Source organism: Marmota marmota, unplaced genomic scaffold, assembly GCF_001458135.2.
Source record: "Marmota marmota marmota unplaced genomic scaffold, marMar, whole genome shotgun sequence".
In the NCBI taxonomy this organism is placed as follows: Eukaryota; Metazoa; Chordata; class Mammalia; order Rodentia; family Sciuridae; genus Marmota; species Marmota marmota.
In genome coordinates, this window is record NW_025999895.1 from 6,070,087 (window position 1) to 6,085,153 (window position 15,067).

At 56.7% G+C, this 15,067-nt stretch overlaps 1 protein-coding gene across 1 annotated transcript; it reads left to right on the top strand.

Annotated features, from left to right (window-relative positions):
* Positions 1–508: 508 nt before the first annotated feature.
* On the top strand, positions 509–15,052 carry Hid1 (HID1 domain containing). Its single transcript, XM_048796745.1, has 19 exons — positions 509–523; positions 2,686–2,835; positions 3,355–3,525; positions 4,110–4,223; positions 4,845–4,951; positions 5,194–5,310; positions 6,731–6,953; positions 7,118–7,174; positions 8,152–8,292; positions 8,465–8,555; positions 8,748–8,899; positions 8,988–9,066; positions 10,325–10,489; positions 11,742–11,969; positions 12,332–12,438; positions 12,894–12,974; positions 13,551–13,642; positions 13,809–13,967; positions 14,225–15,052. Exons 1-19 carry the CDS (start codon positions 509–511, stop codon positions 14,286–14,288), a joined length of 2,313 nt encoding a protein of 770 aa, XP_048652702.1. The 3' UTR covers positions 14,289–15,052.
* The last annotated feature ends 15 nt before the right edge of the window (positions 15,053–15,067 follow it).

The window sequence follows — 15,067 nt, forward strand, 5'->3', positions numbered from 1 at the left end:
TAGGCCTGAATGGGTGTCTGGCCTGATAGGGCACCTGGCAAACCAGATTAGGAATACCTGGTTTCTGGGTAGGGAAGTTCATTCTCTGTGCCCTTAGCATCAGGGGCCAGAGCAAAAATGCTTTTTCCAAAGAAAGCTTCCTGGAGTTGGGTGGAGGCTAGCTGGGATCACTGAGGTGGGAGCTCTCAGAAGCCCAAAGGGCTCCAGTGACCCTGGCTAATGCTGTAGTATCAGCCTGGTAGGGTCAGGAATGGTCACCAAGTACCAGTGTCTAAACTGCGATGGGACTAGGAGAGGAGGTGGAAGCTGAGGAAACGGGAGGCAGAACCCGTTCCTGAAGAGATCGTTCCTCTGTGTCTAGAAGGGGGCTTCCCTGGGCCTCCCCAGTCCCATCCTAAGTCTCGGCCTTCCTTTTGAATTCAGTTCTCAGATGATGCTTGCCTGATGAGCTAGGTCAGAGGTCATGTCTGCTTGATGTTCAACTGGACTCTTCCCCTTTAAGGGGGTAATGGCTACCTGGGAGGTGGGCAAAATGTCAGAGGTGGCAGCTTCCCAGAGGTGCTCCCAGATGGGGGAGAACCTAGGTTCTGGCCCCACGCCATTCTGGTCCCGGGCCATCTGCACAGGAGTGTCATGTTCCTATACCCCAGTTGCATATCTGAGAGCTGTTGGACTGGGGGCCTGAGGACCAGTGAACCCCAGCTCCAGGGCCCCTCCTTTGGCCTTTGTTCGTCTACCCACAGCTAACTTGCTCTACCAGTTCTGGGACTGAGCAGTGGCTATGTCAGGCCTGTCCTGAGGGCCAGAGCCACAAGTTACCTTATAGGTCCCTCGGGGTGGGGGTCTTTGTTCAGGCAGTGGACTAGGGTCTGTGTCAACCTTGGTGAGGCCTGCAACCCCAGCTCTGAGTTTGGGTAGACTCCCTGGCTGAAGGGGTTGCCAGGCCTGATTACAAATTCAGCTGAAAAAATGCTGTCTGGATACTGGCCCTATGCCTCAACTGCAAGGTCAGAGAAGTAGGGCTGGGGACTAAGGGCTCAAGGCAAGTGTGCCTGGACCCAAGTTGGGAACTGTGAAGAACAGGGGTGGGGGCCGGAGACTTGAAGAGGCTCCAGAGGACAGAATTATTTTTTTATTAAAAAAACTTATCTATATAAATATGTGTATATATATATATATATTTATGTATATTAATTCTGATAACAAGAATAATGTGTATAGAGTTCAGGTAGCCAGGCCATCAGGCTTTATGATCCCTGGGGTTTCTGAGAAGGGGGAAAAAAAAAAAAAAAGGTTATGTTGATGGGATCAACCAGGGAAGGCATCTCGGAGGAGATGACCTTCAAAGGAGCCCAAATAGAGAGAGTCCTAGGCTCCCACAGATGAGCATGCAGAAGGAAAAAAGCAGGTGCTCAACCAAAAAATTATAAAACTTCCCAAGAGATTGTTGCCTTAACTAAAATCCTGCTACCTCATCTTCTAACCTTTTATTCATATGCAATTAAACATAAAATTATGATCATCCTATAGATAGTTTTATAACTTGTCTTTTAAAACAAAATGTTGTGCTATATTTTCCATTAGTTAATATCTTTGAAAATGGCTGCATAACATTCCATTCTATGGATGTGCCTTAGATTTTTAAGTAGTCACCAACGAATGGCTATTTAGTTCCAACTATCTACTGTTTCCAACAATGACTGAAACATTGTTGTAATAACAGTAAATATCTTCATATGTCACATCTCCAATTATGTCCATGGGAGAGATTTCTAAAAGTGAAATTCATTATTCAAATTAGTTGCCTTGGTTGCCTGAGCGACGGTCTGCATGATTCAAGGAGCACGTGAGTCTAAGGCATATTGCTCTGATAGGGCCTGGGGGACTTTGGAGCAGTGTTGAAATGGGGGAAGTGTGCTAAGGAAAGGGACACCTGGGTGATGGAAAAGACAAGAGCTATCAGGGTTATGTCCTAGGGTAACAGACACAGATGCAAGTGTGTGTGTGTGTTTGTATATGTAAATCTGTTTGCACGCATTATGTGTGTGCAAGCATGTGTAAGGCAGGTCTTGGCTGACTTTGGGCCAAGGTTTGGACTCGGTCCAGTGGGCATCAGGGAGCCCCCATAGGTCTCTGTGCTTTATTTAGCACATGGGTTGGGGACAGTGTCGAGACAGGATTGAAGGAGGTAAATTTGGAGGCAGGAGCCCTGGAGAGAGAACTGAACTGAGCGGGGGCACATGTGTGGGGTCATCAGTCCTAGATTTGGCACCTGGGGGGGCATGCTGAGAGAGAGGAGGCTGAGGGGGAGAGGAAATGGAGCACATGTCCCCACTGTCATCTTTCCATGGGTCTAGGACCTAGTGGTATGGCTGGGGATTGTGTCAGCTGGCCAGGACAGCATTCCCTGCCAGAGGAGGATGGGGACACAGGCAGGACACGCAGCCTGCTGGATGCAGTGGCCAGTTGACCCCTGGAGTGCACATTCTAAGCCTGGCTGTGCTGGCCAGGGCTGTGGTAGCTGACCCACGTCCATCACCCATTTGGGGAGACTCCCGGGCAACAGTTGGGATGGAGTAGGGGGCTGTGGCTTCACTCTTGGGATCTCTTCTGGCCACGATTTGGGTAAACTGTGTCCCCACTGGCGAGGGGTTGTATCAGTCTGGACACTGGGTCCCCCCACAGCCTGTGGAAGCCACGGATGACGCCTTTTGGGACCAGTTCTGGGCAGACACAGCCACCTCAGTGCAGGATGTCTTTGCGTTGGTGCCGGCGGCAGAGATCCGGGCTGTGCGGGAAGAGTCCCCCTCCAACCTGGCCACCCTGTGCTACAAGGTAAGGGCTGCCTGGCCCCACGTTGCCACTCCTGCCCTCCCCAAAGTGGCTGATGATGGCTCAGCCTGCAGCGGGAGAGGACAGGAACCCAGGACATCCCACCCCCAGGTCACGGTGCTCCTGAGGCTTCACTCAGTCCCCCTGCCCTGTGGCCCTCCCCTTGGGGAAAGTGAGTATGGCAGCCACAGTTTAGAGACCTCCGCCAAGCCTTGCCGAGCACTCTGCACAAGTCAGCTCACTCGTTCACCCTGTGAGGTGGCACTATTAGTGTCACAACTTTACAGATGAGGAGACTGAGGCCGAGACAGGTGTTGTCACTTACAAGGTCTTGGCCATCAGGTGGTGGCCCAAGCTCTGTTTCTCTGATGCTCTGGGCTGCTCTGACCCACACCCAGGTCCTCCCGGGCCGGCTGATCCCATCAGCAGAGATGGCCCTGCCCGGTGGGGCCTCTGACCCTCTGCAGTTGGGGTCCCCTCAACCTGGTCACCACCCCACGTGCCCTGTGCTGCTCCCCACAGGCTGTGGAGAAGCTGGTGCAGGGAGCTGAGAGTGGCTGCCACTCGGAGAAGGAGAAGCAGGTTGTCCTAAACTGCAGCCGGCTGCTCACCCGCGTGCTGCCCTACATCTTCGAGGACCCCGACTGGAGGGGCTTCTTCTGGTCCACAGTGCCTGGGGCAGGACGAGGAGGGGTCTGTGGGCCTGGCCAGGGTGGGTGGGAGGTGACAGGGCACATTCCTCCAAACCTCTTCTGGCATTTGCAAGTGTGGGGGCGGGAGTGGGGGGTGCTGCTAAGGATGGGGGTCAGTGATACCTCCTTGGGTCCTGGCTTCCTCTCCCGTGGGGGTCTCTGTCCCTATAACCTGGAGGGTGAAGGCTGAGGAGGGGAGCTGAGAGCAGGGGTAACTGTGCAGAGGCAGGAGCAGGGAGCTGGGCCTTCAGAGGGCAGAGAGTGCCATGCTGTCATCTCCCCTTGCACCCTGGGTTCGTCTCCAGCTAAGGGCAGAGGGGTGAGGCCTCGTGATTCCCAGCAGGGCCGAGCCCTTGACCTGGCACCCCAGTCAGTGGGGAGGTTTCCTCTCCGTTTTTAGCCCCTTTCCCTGCTCTGCCTCCTGCCATGGGAGGTTTGGCATGAGCAGAAGTCTACTTCCTCTTCCTCCATCCCTCTGCCCTCGGGTGCCTGCAGGGACCCAGTTCCTGTCCCCCACCATCCCTCAAGCCTTGGGTCCCCCTCTCCTTGGCCAGCCACTACTGAGGCAGCCTGCCTTCCCAGCAGGGTGAGGAGGAGGATGAGAATGCCCGTCCCCTGGCCGAGTCCCTGCTCCTAGCCATCGCCGACCTGCTCTTCTGCCCAGACTTCACAGTCCAGAGCCACCGCAGGAGCACGGTGGTAAGGCCCCACCGCCATCCCCACAAGGGTGGGCTCTGGCCCTGGGTTGGGGCAGGGCCACGTAAAGTCCCCTTGGATAGGATGCAGTCAGCAGAGCTGGGGTGCTTCAGGAGAGCTGGACCGCCTGGTACGCACGTCCCGGCTGGGGGTGGTGGCTGGTATACTGGAGAGGAGCCAGCTGGTGCCTGGCCCTGCCCACTGCCTCTGGGCGGCTGTGCATAGGCCTCCATTGTCTTAGTGTGCACGAGGTGGGTAGGGGAGTAGGGACCCAGCAGGACTGGCCTTCTCATTTCCTGTGGTCCGTGGGCTTGACCTTGAGTGTTCCTTGCCCTCCCACCACTGGGGACACCTTTCCCTGCCCCTCCCTCCCTTCCTGTCTCAAACTGTACCGAGCAAGTAAAAACAATCCATGTAAGTGTTTGAAAAGTAATTCTTAAGCCACCTAAGAACATCCATTTCCTCCCTGTACATTGGGACCCAGGGTGTTTTCAGGGTGTCTTTAGGAGGATTCAGGGGTTACTGCCCCTGGAATGGCAGGAAGCTTGGGTTAGACAGGTTCTGTCACATACCGCCATTCACCTTGTGACCTCCCACCCATTCTCTTTCTGTCCCTGTCCCCAGGACTCAGCAGAGGATGTCCACTCCCTGGACAGCTGTGAATACATCTGGGAGGCTGGTGTGGGCTTTGCCCACTCCCCGCAGCCTAACTACATCCACGACATGAACCGGTGAGCGAGGCTCAGGCAAGAGCCCTCGGCATAGCTGGAGCCTGGCCGGGCTCCCGCACAACTCAGAGACCCATGGGGTCTTCCAAGGAGACCCTCTCCACTTCCATCCAGCTGTGGCCTTACAGGAGTGTGGGGTCATTTGTTTTTATGGACCTGGGCAGGGGTTCCGGCCAGGGTGGGCAGCCCCCTCCTAGAGGGGATGGAGATCCTAAGGTGTCCTGTTCCCATCAACCATCCCCCAGGATGGAGCTGCTGAAACTGCTGCTGACGTGCTTCTCTGAGGCCATGTACCTGCCCCCAGCTCCAGAAGGTGGCAGTACCAACCCATGGGTTCAGTTCTTTTGTTCCACGGAGAACAGGTGAGGGACCCCTGGCTTTTCTTTCCAGTGTCTTCCTTGTTCCAGGCACCCCTGAACTGAGACCAGTTCCAGCCCCCAGTTCTTCTTTGAGGGGGAGATGCTGCCCCCTGGTGGTGGAGAACTGTAACTTAACCACACTTGATACCAATGCAGTTCAGTGTCTCCTTGGAGTGACTGGGACAGGAACTGGGGACCCCTGGCTGACCAGGTATCCAGGTCCTCCATGTACAGCTATGCTGTGCAGTGGGATGTGAATCGCATGTGCACTTATAAGATCTAAGAAGTGAAAAAGAAACAGGTCAAATTAATTTTACTAATATATGTGATTTAATTCAAACTATTAAAAATATCAGCACTTAACATGCAATCAGTTGACAAAATTGAGGTGTTTTACATTCACTTTCTCAAGCTACTTTTTCAAAGTCCAGTGTGTAGTTTACACTTCCAGCGCTTCTCAATTCAGACCAGGCACATTCATTAGCTGCAAGTGGCTTGTGACTGCCCTGTGGGGACAGTGGGTGGGGACTTGGGGTGGGGTGATCTACCCTGATGTGTGAGGAAGCTAAGCCCACGTGGGGGCACTCATGGACTACGGGGGCACTTTGGGGTATGTGTTGGTGTCACACAGCCACGTGGTAGGTTATTTGGTGCAGGTGGACATGCTCCAGCTGGGTACCTCCAGCTGTGCCCAGGCTGCGCTGGCAGTGCAGGCATTGGTGCCCAAAGGCTGGTGGCTGGCCTTCTTGCTTCCAGGCTCTGATCCCTATGTAACATGGCACACCTCCTCTTTCGGGTTTTCCTGGCCTCCTGCCCCACCTTGCCCAACTCCCAGAAGAGAAAGGAGCGGCTGACCCCCTTTCCCAGCCAGTCAAAGGCTGGCCAGAGTTTTCTTTCTCACACGCAGCCTTATCAGGCAAACTGCCACCTTCGTCACTCACTTAACCTCCCTGGGTCTCAGTTTCCTCACCTGTAAGATGAGGAGCTTGAACCCTGACATCAAACGAATCTGATTCAAGTCATTCCGTGGCCTGGAGCCAGGTGATTGGGCTGGGGCTCTGCTCCCCAGGGGGAAGCCCACCTTCTCCCTGGGCCTCTGGCCCCTTCTCTGAGCCTCATGGAGGGGTTCTGCCCACTGAGAAGCTAGGGGTTGAACATGCTTCCCTACAGGAAGTCCTTCACCAGTGGCCCTCACGCTCTGGGAGACAGATCCCTCTGTCCTCAGCCAAGCTTGGCCCAGGTCAGAGCTGGAGGTGGGCATAGCTGAACAGGGCCTTTCCCACTCAGGGACAAGCTCGTGGCTCTGCTCCCTGGCTGCCAGCCTGGAACCTGACCCTGGCGCTTATTGAGTGAGGTGGCCCTGGGGGTGGCTGGAGTGCTGGCCTGAGGGGTGGCCTGCAGCCCTGCCCTCTCTCCCTTGCAGACACGCACTGCCCCTCTTCACCTCCCTCCTCAACACCGTGTGTGCCTATGACCCCGTGGGCTACGGGATCCCCTACAACCACCTGCTCTTCTCCGACTACCGGGAGCCCCTGGTGGAGGAGGCTGCCCAGGTGCTCATTGTCACCTTGGACCACGACAGCGCCACCAGCACCAGCCCCACTGTGGATGGCACCACCACAGGCACTGCCATGGACGATGCCGATGTAAGGCTGACGGGGAGAGGGTTGCTGCCCTGCTGGGGCTGTGGGCAGAGGCCCTGGGCAACAGACACCCAGGAGGCACCTTGAGGTGTGCCTTAGGAGGGACCTTGCTGTTGCCACCCAGGCTGGGGTAAGGACCAGCTCACCATGGACTTCACTCTTGACAGCCTCCAGGGCCCGAGAACCTGTTTGTGAACTACCTGTCCCGCATCCATCGGGAGGAGGTGAGTCACACCCTGCCCTTGGATTCCTACTGTGCATCTCCCACAATCACTTTGGCTTTGTTGGGGGTGGAGGGAGTACTGGCCCCTGTACAAAGGAACCATGGTCTCTGCAAACTTGTGCCACCCCCAGGTTAAATAGTGAGGATGGGACTTTGGGGGTTTCCAGTTGTAGGAAGAGCCAGTGGCCTCAACTGAGTGGGAGTAACTGGGAAGGCTTCCAGGAGGAGGTGGCTCTCAGGTAGTTTCCGAGGTGGGGGACATGACGGTGAACAGTGAACTTAAAGACCAGGCAGACCGGAGTGCGTGTGTCTTGTGTCCATGGGGATGTGCTTGTGCTCCCAGAGCCCTGACTTCTGCCACTGGATGAGACCCATAGCTGTCTCCACTTGTGAGGATAAAAGCAGAGACAGCCCAGCTTTTGATGGGTGCTCTGAAAACCCCATATGCTCTTCGTGTGATGGGGTGACAGGAAGGGATATTTGGGAAGCAGTGTGGAATGATGGCACCTGTCAACAAGCCCACCTGGAGGATCGCAAGTTCAAGACCAGTCTTGGCAACTTAGCAAGACCCTGTATCAAAGTGATAAAAATTAAATAAAAAGGGCTGGGGATGAAGCTCAGTGGTAGAGTGCCCCTGGGTTTAATCCCTAGCAGCACAAAAACAAAAACAAAGTCCAGGTGGGCAGGGACCTGGTTTAGGGTGTGTGTGTGGGGTCACCAGGAGCAGCAGTCTGTTTAGAGGGCGGGTAACCTGGGAACAGGGAAGCCTGTGGTCTGCCGAGGGTGGGGCAGAGGCTCAGCTTCCTGAGGGGTCCACCCTTAGACCCTATTGATAATGTCAGAAACTGGGTCCCTCAAGCTCTGGGGGTTGGATGGGATGTAGGAGAGTGAGAAAGCATTGGGGGAGGGGCGCGCCTGGACAGGAAGCCAACGCCAGGAGGAGCCAGACTCCACAGACCCCTGCTCCCTCCCTCCCAGGACTTTCAGTTCATTCTCAAGGGCATAGCCCGGCTGCTGTCCAACCCCCTGCTCCAGACCTACCTGCCCAACTCCACCAAGAAGATCCAGTTCCACCAAGAGCTGCTGGTCCTCTTCTGGAAGCTCTGTGACTTCAACAAGGTGGGCAGGTGGAGAGGGAATGGAGACCTATAGCAGGGGCTCATGGGCTCAGGCTGTGTCCATTTATCCCAAGGACAGAGAGAGCTTTGGGGTCTCTCCAACCTGGAGGAGGCGATGGGGTACAGTGGCTCCTTCCACTGACCCAGCCTGCCTGTTTCCTCACTTGCTCCAGAAATTTCTCTTCTTTGTGCTGAAGAGCAGTGATGTGCTGGACATCCTGGTTCCCATCCTCTACTTCCTCAATGATGCACGAGCAGATCAGTGTAAGATGGGGTGGGCATGAGGTACTGGGGGTTCCTGCAGATGGGTGGGGTCCTGCCAGTCTGTCCTGCCTCCCAGGAGCTCAGGTCTGGCGTCCTGACCTCCCAGGAGGGATTCCCTCCACCCCCCAAGATGCACCCCTGTCCTGGGCTCCCCACCACCACCCTGTGTGACCTCTGTGCCGCGTGCTGCAGCTCGGGTGGGCCTGATGCACATCGGCGTCTTCATCCTACTGCTCCTGAGTGGGGAGCGGAACTTCGGGGTGCGGCTGAACAAGCCCTACTCAGTGCGTGTGCCCATGGACATACCTGTCTTCACTGGCACCCACGCAGACCTGCTCATTGTGGTGAGGGCTGGGCGCATGGGAGTGATGTCCTCTTAGTGAGTCTGGGGATGGCGGGCACCCCATGATGGACCTCTCTGTCCCTGCACAGGTATTCCACAAGATCATCACCAGCGGCCACCAGAGGCTGCAGCCCCTCTTTGACTGCCTCCTCACCATCGTGGTCAATGGTAAGGGCCTGAGCCCGCCTTCCCCAGGCCCACCACCAGGTGGCGCCAGGCCACAGGCCATGTCTCCCTGCTCCAACTTGCTCCATCCCATAGAAACAATGCAAGCCACTTGTGTACTGTGAAATGTTCTAGGACTATATTAAAAAACACAAAAGGCACAGGTGACAGAAGATTTATGATGTATTTGCCTAAGCCACCATAACCAGAATACCATCATCTCAACATGTGACCGACACGAAAATTATTAATGAGATCTTTTACATTCTGTCCTACACCTAGTCTTCAAAATCTTGTGGTCCACTCATATGGCACATCTCAAGACTAGCTGTATTTCAAGTGTTTAATGTCCACATGTGGCTCATGGCTACTGTATTAGACAGGGAAGATTTGGGGTCATAGTGAAGAATGTCAAAGCCACCTCTTCTCTGCCTTTACCCTGCCCACCTGCAAGGACAAGAGTGAGCAGAATGGGAAAGGAGGTGGGGAGGCCTCAGGCTGGCTGGGCCCATCCAGGTGGGTGGCTGTGGGCTGGCACAGAAGGGTTTCAGTGTAGGTGTCAGGGAGAGGATGGTGGTGGCCGGCAGTGGCTGGCTTGTCTGTGGTCAGGTTTGGCCCTCAGGGTAGGTGGGTGGTATAGGATCCAGGGATGCCTTTGGCTGGGCTGTGGGCTCTAGGGCCAGGACTGTCTTCAGGTAACTCATGCACATATTGGCTGCATCCCACAAATCTTACCTGGGTGCCAGCTAGGTGTGGCATATGTGAACAAGATAGCGCCCACCCCTGTCCTCTGAGCCCTCAGCCTGGTGAGGGAGAAAGATGTGAGACGAGAGACACACAGATCAAGTTGTGTGCACGGACCCAACTACATGAGGGCTTTATCCCCCCTCACAAAGCTGTGCTAAAAGATACATATTAAGGATAACAGCAGCTTGGCATTCTAGAAAGTCCCAAAAGCCCTGAGTTTGTATCCCTTCCTGCCCTATCATTGTATTACTGGGGAACTCGGACCAAATTTATAAGCCTCCCTGAACTTCAGTTTCCTCGTCTGTACCATGGGGACAATCTTGTCTGTGCCTTGCCTGCAGGAGGTATGGCCAGAGTGAACTTGACCTCTACAGGCTCGGTCTCCCTGACTTTGTAGGGAACTTCACAGGCAGGAGCAGGATGGATTGGGAGTAGGAGCATGTGCTTCCCCCCAGGCCTGGGATGCCTAAGGGTGGTGGTGGGGGGCCCAGGAGTGAGCTGGCCTCTCTTGCAGTGTCGCCCTACCTCAAGAGCCTGTCCATGGTGACTGCCAACAAGCTGCTGCACCTGCTGGAGGCCTTCTCCACCACCTGGTTCCTCTTTTCGGCTGCCCAGAACCACCACCTGGTCTTCTTCCTTCTAGAGGTCTTCAACAATATCATCCAGTACCAGTTTGATGGTGAGGCTCTGGCCCAACCCCCTGGCCTGACCTCTGGGGCAGGGATAAGGACGGCCAGTGGGTGAGGCTGTCTTTCTGCCTAAGGAGGGCCGATACAGTGCGGAATGAAGGTGTGCTTCCCACCAGGTGTGGTGGCACACACCTGTCATCCCAGTGGCTCGGGAGGCCGAGGCAAGAGAATTGCAAGTTCAAAGCCAGGCTCAGGATCTTATTGAGGCCCTAAGCAACTCTGAGAGACCGTGTCTCTAAATTAAGAACTAAAAAAATAAAGGGCTGAAGATGTGGCTCAGTGGTTAAATGTTCCTGAGTTTAATTAAAAAAAAAAAAAGATGTGCTTCCTGCCCATGTGGCTCAGCTGGAGAGGAAGGCACAGAGGAGGCTTTAAATATGTGACCCCCCGACCTGGGTCAAACGGTTCCTCTGAAATTGGATAGCAGGGAGACGAGTGGTAAGACCCTGATAGCTGTCCCAGCAGCTGTCCTGCCCAGTGTCACAGATGCCCCGCTGCCAGGTGTAAATTCAGGGTTTGCCTCTCACTAGCTTTGTGACTAGACACGGTACTCCACTTCTCAAGGCCTCAGCGGCCTTATCTATAAGATGGTCACAACATAGCACTGAAGTCCCTGTTGCAGAGGGTGTTGGCACAGAAAGCTCCCACAGGTAGCTCTTGGCACAATGTCTGGCAATTCACATATTAGCAATAATTCTTATTATTTCCAAAATGAGTAAAGTTTGCACTGATCTGTGAAGGACGAGTGGGAGGCATTATGGAGGGAGGGTGACCTATAGGGAGGCCCTGGGATGGATGCGGAGCTCAAAGCAGAGCGTGGTATGAGGCAGGGCTGGTTGGGGGGCTACTGAGGCTCTGGAAAGCACTTTCCCCCATGGGGGAACTTGAATGGGAATGGGGGACCCCATCCTCCTGGGCTCCCTGGTTCAGAGAACACTTCAGAATATTCAACGGCTGGCTTGGTGTGGGCAGTGGGGCCCACCCCACTTTGCCAGGGATCTCCCCTTTAGTGCTGGGTCGTGAGAAGGGATGTGGGGAGCTCAGTCTGGAAGCCGTTTTCCCACAGTGTAACATCTGGCCCACACAGCTGGACCTGGCCCCCTCTCTTGGGCTCCCAGGACCATCTCCTGCTGCTGGGGAAGACACCCTCTTGTCCTGCAAACCCCGCCCCCACCCCCAAGCTGGCGGATTGGGTGGGGGAGGGCAACCGGCAGCCCTAAGACCAGGCGCTGCTGCCCACAGGCAACTCCAACCTGGTCTACGCCATCATCCGCAAGCGCAGTGTCTTCCACCAGCTGGCCAACCTGCCCACTGACCTGCCCGCCATCCACAAGGCCCTGCAACGGCGACGGCGGACCCCCGAGCCCTTGTCCCGCACAGGTTCCCAGGAGGGTGCCTCCATGGAGGGTTCCCGCCCTGCTGCCCCTGCAGAGCCGGGTACCCTCAAGACCAGCCTGGTGGCCACCCCAGGTTCGTCACCGGCAAGTGGGAGAGGGTGTGGCTACTGGCATGGTTGGGGGATGGGCGTGATCTCTGGGGTGTCACCCCATCCCGGCAAAGGGCATGGCCCTGCTGGGAACTACAAGGTGGGGAAGGGGAACAGCAATGAGGGTGGAGGCACGGGGTTGGCCCCTGGAGGGTGGCCTGGTGGCTGTGGGGCTTCTGGGATGGGAGTGGGCTCTGGGAGGGGTGGGCACAGGGCTGGGACCAGGGGAGATCAGACGCAGTGCCTCTACAGCATGTGGAGGACAAGGAGCTACCTGGGCCAGGCCAGAAGGAGCATGCGGCGGGGGCCTTCACTCTCTCCTGTGTCCCCCCTGTGCCCCACTCAGGCATAGACAAGCTGACAGAGAAGTCCCAGGTGTCAGAGGATGGCACCTTGCGGTCCCTGGAGCCTGAGCCCCAGCAGAGCTTGGCAGAAGGCAGCCCAGCCAAGGGGGTGGGTAAGGGGGCAACAGGGACACGGGAGGCAGGTGAGGCTGGGTGTTGCCTTCCTCCCTGGCCTCTGTGGCATGGGCTGGGCCAGGGCACTCTGGGGTCACCTGTAGCAAGTGTCATGCCTAGGGCATCGGGGTTGGCACTGATGACTCGGGGGGTGCCAGCACAGACCCCTCCCTTGTTTACTGGTCACAGTAAAGCCCTGGCTGTCAGCCTTCTCATCCATCAGCCTTATCTGAGGCTGGCCTTTACCCGTCCTGTCCCATCAGCCTCTAGTCCTAAACCTGTCACCAAGCTGGGTTGGGCCTGGGGCCCAGAGCAAAGGGTGCTGGGCTGGGCCTACCCTTCCTTTGGAAGCAAGTCCCCACGAGGTCTAGGGGAGAGACCTCATTGCCCTGTGCCCCTGCCCCGTATCCGCTTCCTTGCCCCTCACTTCCATTCCTCCCTGGGCACCAGGAGTCCAGCCAGCCATGGAGGGAGCAGCGTCGACTGTCCAGCCCATCAGCCAGTGGCCAGTGGAGCCCGACGTCAGATTGGGTGAGGGGCCTCACGCTGGAGGAGCAGGGATGGTGTGTGGGCAGGCGGCCCTGTGGGAGCTGAGTCAGGGGTCCCCTGATTCTAGGGACAGCTCAGTACAGATGGAGATGAAAATGTATCCAAATGTGCCTCTGGCATGGGAGCTGGGCTCTGGCTTCGGGTCAGTCCTTCCGGCTGGTGACCTTCCTCGTGTGTGGCCTCTCTTGGCTCAGCTTGCCCTGTCTACACTGTCGGCCGAGTCCCCAGCAGGATCAGGTTCCACTTTTGTGCTGACTGTCTGAATAAATCACCCTCTGATTTCCTCCCCTGGATCACTTCCCACTCACATTCCCACTGAAGGCAGAGCCATGGGATAATAAATGTCCTCCCTGCTCCCACCATTGCCAGGGTTAAAGGAGACAGTCTCCTGAAAGGCGCATACACAGCCACCAGCCGGTGGGACTGCTTAACATCCAAAGGGCTCTTCCCCTTAGTGAGAGTCCCTGTTCATGGTCCCTGCTGGGTATAGGCCATGGCCTGCTGGGAGAGAACCCCTGGCTCCGGGTCCCCAGCCCCAGAGCTCTGTCCCTGCCCCAGGTCCTCTCCTGGAAGTCGAAGCTGCCCTTGCAGACCATCATGCGGCTGCTGCAGGTGCTGGTCCCCCAGGTGGAGAAGATCTGCATTGACAAGTGAGAGCCTGGGCAGGCTCAGGGGCTCGGGCAGGTGGGCTTTGGCAAGGGGCCAGCCCAGGTTTGGGTGGAGGGGTGACAGGGACTGTGGGCCTCAGAGGTCCAGGGTGAGCCCCAAGCCCTGCTAGTCCACTTGAGCATGCTGGAGACCCCCTTCTCCCTGTAGGGGCCTGACGGATGAGTCAGAGATCCTGCGGTTCCTGCAGCACGGCACCCTGGTGGGACTGCTGCCCGTGCCCCACCCCATCCTCATCCGCAAGTACCAGGCCAACTCGGGCACCGCCATGTGGTTCCGCACCTACATGTGGGGTGTCATCTACCTGAGGTGGGCCCTGCTTACTATCCTGGGTGGGTCTGGGGTCCACCAGAGAGCCTGTCCAGCAGGGCTCAGCAGGGACCTTGGCTCCAGGTCTCCCCATCCACAGAAGGGTTAATGTCAAGACAGTCAATCATGGTGGTCTTTCCTGGTTGAGGGTTGGACCCCCTGTCCAGGGGGGGACATCACGAAGAGAGTTTGGTTTGGGCTGGCCGTCACCTTGCATCTCCCTTCCTTGTGAAGGTGACAGCCCACTTCCTCTGTAGGAATGTGGACCCACCCATCTGGTATGACACCGATGTGAAGCTCTTTGAGATCCAGCGGGTGTGAGGATGGAGGCCTGCAGAGAAATGGAGTGGGGGCCCCTGGTCCCTATTGCTCCCCCTGCCCCGGTCTTCTGAGCTTTAAATGACCACCACCACGGCCTGGGGTGACAGGCCCCGAGGCTCCTAATGCCTGGGGAGGATGGAGCCCAGTTCTCATCCCCTTCTCCCCAGACGGGCCTCCTAGGAGCCTCGTGCCTCTGTGACTACAGGTCCTGCAGAGCCCCCTCCCTGTTCTGGCTCCTTCTTCAAGACACATTTCTGTGCTGACCCCTCAGTGCCTGCACACTCCTGTGCTGCCCCACAGGTCACTGTGCCCTGATGGGTTTGCCCAAGGAGCCGTGGGCTGTCCTGAGGCACCTGGGCAGGTCTAGGGGAACCCTCCTGGCCTTCTACCCTGAAACCACTTGTTCTAGGTCGGATCTCTGCCAGGGCCCACAGGAAAATGGAGTGTGACCAGGCTGTTGGCTGAGGGGGCTGGGGGCTGGCCGACTACAGAGCCAGACTGGGGGCTCTTGAGGGTTTTAGGGGTTTGGAGTGGGGTATTGAGGGTCCCCTTAATATTCCCTGGGTCAGTGGATACAGCCTTGCTGTTGGGCAGGACCAGGGGGCAGTTGTCAACCCTACCTGCCCCACCCACTGTGTGGAGGATGGGGGTGCCACACTCCAGCGGCCCCCGCTCGGGCCTCTGGGTCTCCCTCGCCCCACCTGGTCAGTACAATCTTTGCTCTGTACAATCGGCCACTTTACACAATAAAACCTCCCTCTCTAGCCTCTGCCTCTGTG

Excerpts from the sequence above, each read along its gene's own strand:
- Hid1 (XM_048796745.1), top strand. Across the intron at positions 2,836-3,354 it reads TGGCCACCCTGTGCTACAAG|GCTGTGGAGAAGCTGGTGCA; the intron begins GTAAGGGCTGCC and ends TGCTCCCCACAG. Across the intron at positions 7,175-8,151 it reads CCCGCATCCATCGGGAGGAG|GACTTTCAGTTCATTCTCAA; the intron begins GTGAGTCACACC and ends CCTCCCTCCCAG.